This window comes from Syngnathus floridae, chromosome 2 (assembly GCF_059516105.1).
Source record: "Syngnathus floridae isolate MCC-2025c chromosome 2, RoL_Sflo_1.0, whole genome shotgun sequence".
In the NCBI taxonomy this organism is placed as follows: domain Eukaryota; kingdom Metazoa; phylum Chordata; class Actinopteri; order Syngnathiformes; family Syngnathidae; genus Syngnathus; species Syngnathus floridae.
The window spans coordinates 14,126,752-14,133,452 of record NC_142414.1 but is presented as its reverse complement, the minus strand read 5'-3'; the positions used below and the strand labels follow the sequence as shown (position 1 = coordinate 14,133,452).

At 42.3% G+C, this 6,701-nt stretch overlaps 1 protein-coding gene across 1 annotated transcript; it reads right to left on the bottom strand.

The window, feature by feature from the left end:
• Nucleotides 1-842: 842 nt before the first annotated feature.
• Nucleotides 843-6,312, bottom strand: mmp9 (matrix metallopeptidase 9). Its single transcript, XM_088366373.1, has 13 exons — nucleotides 6,064-6,312; nucleotides 4,588-4,826; nucleotides 4,293-4,441; nucleotides 3,986-4,114; nucleotides 3,735-3,908; nucleotides 3,462-3,635; nucleotides 3,180-3,353; nucleotides 2,520-2,675; nucleotides 2,260-2,431; nucleotides 2,049-2,191; nucleotides 1,794-1,944; nucleotides 1,608-1,711; nucleotides 843-1,482 (listed from the first exon to the last, which is right to left on the bottom strand). Exons 1-13 carry the CDS (start codon nucleotides 6,202-6,204, stop codon nucleotides 1,373-1,375), a joined length of 2,016 nt encoding a protein of 671 aa, XP_088222499.1. The 5' UTR covers nucleotides 6,205-6,312; the 3' UTR covers nucleotides 843-1,372.
• Between the last annotated feature and the right edge of the window lie 389 nt (nucleotides 6,313-6,701).

Genomic DNA, 6,701 nt, shown 5'->3' with positions numbered 1-6,701 from the left:
ACAGCGCGCATGTGTATGCATGTTCGGAGAGAGCGCGTATTCCCTTCCCATGCTTGAACTGTTTCCATCTGGACAGCCTGATGTACTGGACGCACCTTGTCCGACCGGTATATTTAAACAACGATCTGAGTTTCCGATCATATAGTATTTTCCAACGCACCCACACTCCGATACTATACTGCCACTCAGTGGGCATTTTAGCAACGTGTTTTAGGCGTAATCAAATTAAATCAAATCAAAACAAAGATTTAAAAATGTCACTCAATCATGGAATCATTTTATTTTCATATACCATTTGATGTACAACTACCACCACAATAAATTTAGAAACATACAGCAAAGGGATTTTTCATCCAATATTGGGCGCCCTCTAGTGTTCACGGCGCTCTTAGCATCTCCCCATCTCACCATAAATAGATGATTGATAGAAAATGATCTCCACCTTGGCCAATGCTGGTTCTCTCTTTCAAAGCATTATAAATAATGGACTGTGCATTCTCCGCCACAAGAGGGCAATGAACACACGAGCTAAAATTTAAATGAATGAATAAATAAATGACGTTATTGAATCCTACTCGGTCAGATGAAACATTTATTTAGTTTTGGATTCAAAACATAGAGCCAGATCGATTAAAACCAGTTCAAAGTAGCTCAAAACTCGTTTAAAATTAGGCTACATTAAAACTACTTTGAAAGCATTCCAAGATAGTAGACTAAGACCAGTGTATTAGTTATGGCATCAAATTCAAGTGAATCTTGTAAAGCACTTTGAGGATGTTATTTGCTAATGTTCAAATTGATAAAAAGTTATTGAATTATTATAAAAACATGAATTCTAGACATTTTGATAAATTGATTAGGCTTTTTATTTTGGAAATGCAGTACAAAAAACAAATGAATGTTTATTGCATTGAAAGTTAAGAAAACACAAAAATAATTTAAAGTGAAAGAGCCATGCATTGTAATTCAGTGCAAGTTCTGGCGTCAAAGCCATTAAGAAAGACAACTCTTAAAAAAACACATACATAATGTGATAATACTACAAATGGCAATACAATCAAATACTGTTAAAAGTCTGCACCAGTCAGACACTTGCTGTATAAATTATTCCAACAACCTGAAATTGATCTCATATAGATAGATCTTGAATGACTGGCCGCCAATAATGGCCATTACTATGCTGTAATTTCACAAATGATCACTTCAAGGGCTATCCTTGTTTACATGCGTTTAAGGCCCAATGCAATGTTGTGGCACACCAGCAGCGACCGGCCTGCAAATAACCCACAAAGTCATCAGGCACTGCACGTAAACGCTCATTTACATGCTCCCTGATTCCAAACGTGTTCCGATCCCATCCCAAGCAAGTGCTTCAAGATTCGGAGCAAGGCAACAGGTCGTATTTGACGTAGCCCACGCGGTCCACCAGCTTGGTTGAAGTCAAGCGCCAGTAGAAGCGGTCCCAGTAGAAGTAGGTGTGACCTAAAGCAGACATGTTGTGGGACATACATTTACGCTAAAAATCAGATGCAGAAATATATAAAAGCCAGTACCAGAATGCAGAAACAATTCTGATATGCTGCCTCCCCGTCAAGCAGGGCACTTACCGTTGAACTGGAAGGCATCATTAGGCTGACTGGGCACGCCGCCAAAGGTATTCTGTGTGTATCGTGGGTAGCCCTTCTCAACCTTTTGCGTCTTTACATCCATCCTGTATTGACACATCATCAACATCATATTAAAGTTAGGTCAATTTTATCACTCCATGTGTGTTTTGATAAATTTGAACTCACCTCCAGTATTCCTCCCCACTGAAAAGCAGCACTTTGTATTTTCCCCTCTGCAGTGCTCCCTGTACCATCTTCACGCTGGCAGGGAGGCCGAGCTTCTCGATGTTACGTGGGCCCACATAGCTCTGTCCTGTGTAAACCCAGAACTGGCTCCCTAAAAAGATCATAAAGGGGACACATACACATAAAATGCAAGTGTTCTGCTTGGGAAAGTAGGACTTGTCTTTTGGCCATGTGCAATGCATGAAGCTCACATACCAGAGAAGAAGTAGAGATACCCGGTGAGAAGGTCCTCGAAGGCAGCATCGATGACTGTCGGAAGTGCTCGCCAACGCTCAGAAACTCGAAATGGACCTTTGAGCTCGCCATTATTTCCTCTGCCGGATTTCTTCCAGTAATATCTAATGAGCAAAAAATGCATGTTCGACTGTCGGGCGACTCAAATGTGACACCAGGTTGTTTTTCTTACCCATCACTGAAGAAATATAGATTGTTTTTAATGACGGTGATGGTGTCAAATTTGTTGACTTTGCAAATGTCTTTGGTTTTTGGGTCCACAGTTTTTGGGGTGGTGGTGGTTGTCTTTGATATAAATGGGGTGGTTGGCCGAGGTGGTGTGGGAACTGGGCCTTCCCTGCGGCCTGAAAACAATCACATGTATTTCAATAAAGGCACAATACAACATTTTGAATGATAAACATTCTTCAATCGTGGTACCGCTTGCCGTACCATAGAGATACTGAATGCCGGCGACGTCGTCTCTGTGCAGGGAGAAGTCCTCAACGTAGGTGTACATGGGGTACATGAGGGCCTGTCGAATGTTGGAGTGATCCAGACCGAGCGCATGTCCAAACTCGTGGGCGGCCACCAGGAACAGGCTGTAACCTGCATGGTTTGTGAAGGAAACAGAATTATAAAAGAGACTTTGTCATGTGTTGTGTACAAAGGGTTATGATACAGCCAAGTGATCGTGTTTCTCTTCAGACTCTTGGCTGCCTCAAGCAACAAGCAGCCACTCATTTACATGAGACATAGACTGCCCCCCCAAATTTGAAAAAGTTTGAATTGGATTGAAAAATTTCAACCAAAGAGGCAAAATGGTTTGAATCAGAAATTTGCTTTTGATTTAAGCAAATCAAATCATTACACTTATAAATATACCCTCCTTGAATCATATTGCATCCCTTGTGTTGAGAAATGTAACGATTATTTCCTTTAATTTAATTGACTTGAATAGCTTAGTTATATATTAATAACCATGATAAAAGATGCAGGCATAACCCCTATCAAATTAAAATTAAAATCATAATCCCAGTGAATCAAACTGAACTGACTCAATCAAGTGACTCAATTTGTGGAAAAAAAGAACGTTTTTTTTAAATTCCTCACCTTTATCACGACAGAAGCCCCATTTCTTGTCATCATCATAGCTGGCGGTGGTCGCACACCACAGCCTTCCGTCACCACGGCCCTCGCTGGTGCACGCGTCATAACTCTGGCCCAGGAAGGTGAACGGGAAGTGGCACGGCTCCCCTTCGGAGTTCCCACCGGACACTGCGGTGTCTGTTCATGTGGTGACACAAACATCAGTAAAATGTGAAGTAACCTTTGGTGACTTTGGAGAAAATCCCATTTCCAATGTTAAGCAATATGGCTAAAACCCACACACACCTCTACTGGGACAGAATCCATATTTCTTGTCCTGGTCAAAATTGTTTGTGGTGGCACACCAGCGGTAACCGTCATTGCGGCCTTCTGTGGTGCATCCGTCGTACTCCTTCCCCTCGAAGGTGAATGGGAAGACGCAGGGGGCGGCGTCCGCATTCCCTCCAATAGTGTACAAAACTGTCGGTACGGGAGGAACAATGTGCATGTGTGTTACGTCATCTTGAAATCCATTCAGAATTGGTTTTGATTCTCCTTTTATCCGATTGTCAGACTCACGTTCACTGGGGCAGAAGCCGTATTTTTTATCTCGGCCAAAATCAGCAGTCGTGGAGCACCATGGGAGGTTGTCCGCGCGGCCGTCGGTGGTGCACGTCGAGTAGGATTTGCCCTCAAAAGTGAAGGGGAAGCGGCACAATGCACCCTCAGCGTTCCCATAGCGAGTCTTCACCACTTTTGGAGACAAGAGAAAGTGCTATTCATAAGAGAGAGACAAGGATTGAGACCAATAAAAGAAAGGCGTCAACTACCTGGTCCTTTTCCCAGCGTCCAGTTTTCATCGTCATCGAAGTGGGCGTCTCCTTGGATCCCCTTGCCGGGGGGGTATGCGTGTGCCAGGAGGCCATCCTTGCCATCAAAGGGGTAAGGGTCTCCGTGGTCTGGAAGATGCCAATACAAAACAATATTTTACTGGTTGTATTCTGGGCCTCTTGATCATGAGAATGCTCAGTGGGCCGAGGAAAGACCGCAGTTTGCACACCACTGATTATTGCCACTGTAAGATCTAACCAACATTGTATCAGTAATGCTCCCAAAGATGAAGCCAGTGGCACGTACCGCCTTTTCCAAACGATATCATGATGTCCGCTGTCCCATCATAGAGGCGAGTGAACGTCAACGGTGTGACGTCGCTCCACACCTTGAAAGCTCTGGCAAATGCGTCGTCAGTCAGTTCGCTGTCCAAGTCTGGAGAGTAGTTCAAGATCCTGTCGGGGAGGATGCGGCACTAAGTGTCTATTTCTCTCAATGTTTTTTCAACAAATATTGTTTAATAGTGGTATCACCATGACCAACATAAACAAAAAAGCATCATGGAAGTCTTTCGTCGATCAAGCGCATTCCCTCAACTCACCTGTAAGTGACGTCATTGTGGTCCCATTTAAGATCTCCCTCAAAGGTTTTGTAGTTGGCCACGTCGGGAAGGCCACAGCGCGGCTGCTTCATGGCCTCCATGGTGGCTGAGTCCAGCTGACCAGTTTCTTCCAGACCCAAATGCTGCTGCATCTTCTTCAGGGCATTCGTGGTGGATACCATGGACTGGAAGCCGCTGCGCTGCAGCTTCTCCATGTAGCCAAACCTGGTCAGGTAACTCTGTGGAATGAGTCCAGGTGGTGAGAAAACACAGTGCAGCTGATAAGGCAACATGTGCCTAAGGATGGGCTGGGTTGTGTCATTCATCCATTTTAGAAATTAAATTCTAGATTCTTTGTTAGGACAACTTTCTTGTCCCAATCAAACAACTAATACAAAAAAGTATACATTAGTATTTTACACTTTTTTGGACTGTTATATAAAAAAAGCAACATTTATGTTATTTTATTCTATTTAATTCTCTCATTCTTCCCCTACTGAAATGAACAGAAATGTCAATCTGTTTCTTCCCAAAATAAAACACCAGCAGATTTTTTTTAAAGAAAAGACAAGAAAATAGCATTCAGTTCCGTATGTAGTACTTTATAAAAACAAAAACTAATGAAATAACCAAATGATTTTTATTTTTCCTCGACTCAATGGACACTGTGCTTTTGTTCCTGGTGTGAGCACTTTGGCCATTTGGGAGCAGCATAACACAAACATGCAGCAATACACGCTCCTCAGTAAGCCACAGTGTTATTAGTTGTTCTTTGCAGAGGATAAAGAACATGATATAATGAATATAACTGTGAGCATTATTACATTATCCGTTTACATGTTTTTTTACATGTTGTCCACCATTGAATTAAAATCTCCGTTGCATAAAGGGTTATAGCATTGTGAATATCAATACTATTTGTTAGCCTGTCTGTAGCGTTTCTTGTTATGGATTAGCATCGTGATAATGAACTTTAAGACAAAGTTATGTGGTTATTTCACGTGTGTGTGTTTTGTTTTTGATGGTAATTTATTTATTTGCCTCTGTAAAACATCCTGAATTTACCTTGGACCTAAACAAAACAACTTGCCCTGCCCTCAGCAGCAATTATTTTATTTTACCTCACCTGTACAACCTCCATGAGAAAAAAGTATGAGACAGCTGCGGCTTTACGTTTACACGAGGGCCAACCGAGCCATGCAGTTTGATGGCTCATTTAGAAAAAAATATTATTGCGAGTCTAAAATATTCATTTGTTTTGTGTTTTTGTGGGAAAAAAAAAGCAAGAGCAAACATTTTTTTGTATAACGCCTTTGTCATTTAGTTTTTCTGTAAGGTAAAACTGTCGAAAAGTGTAAATCAGATTTTTGTGAAAGTCCTAGCGCCAAGAATTTCTTTCCATTCCAGATCTCCGCACAGCTTGAGTGCTTTGTGGAAGCTCTCTTATCAAGACAACATGCACCATCTGTTACTCACTTGTGCCAGCTCAATATCTGTCATGTTTTTGATGATGTCTCCTGGAAAAGTGACATGGATAGACTTGAGGGGAAGGCTCCATCCTTCCCTCACGGTGCTGAAGCCCCAGAGCAGGCACACAAGCAAAGCGCAGGATCTCATGGCTGAGCCCCTCTGTGTGGATAAAAACAGTCAAGATGAAATGCACAATCCGTCGAGCGTCTTCCTCTTGGCGTCTCGCCGCTCTTCTGTCCTTGTTTAGATTTGCACGGCTTTTTATGCAACTTTGCTTCTTAGTCACTTCACCTCATTCTCCACCCTCCAGCAACCTCAACCCTCCCACTCTGAATACTCAACACATGCTATCGGTTTAATTGACTCCAGAGGGAATTTCCAAAATATTCATATTTGACTTTGCAACAACAACAAAAGGATGGGCAATGTTTCGAGTAGTAAATGCACCCTTGTGGAAAACTACTATACTGAAAATAGCTTATTTGAATTCACTTAATTTGAACATCCACACTAGTTGCACATAATCAAAATGTGTTAAACTGACAATTTTCAGCTCCTCTCCAGTGGCGTTCTCAGGGTACATCATCGTGACCCTTCAAATTTGTCCCTGGCTACACTGTGCCCCCCGAAACAACACCTTGGTA

Excerpts from the sequence above, each read along its gene's own strand:
- mmp9 (XM_088366373.1), bottom strand. The coding sequence starts at position 6,204 with ATGAGATCCTGCGCTTTGCTTGTGTGCCTGCTCTGGGGCTTCAGCACC. Across the intron at positions 4,827-6,063 it reads CAGATATTGAGCTGGCACAA|AGTTACCTGACCAGGTTTGG; the intron begins GTGAGTAACAGA and ends CTCATTCCACAG. Across the intron at positions 3,354-3,461 it reads TGGATTCTGTCCCAGTAGAG|ACACCGCAGTGTCCGGTGGG; the intron begins GTGTGTGTGGGT and ends CCACATGAACAG.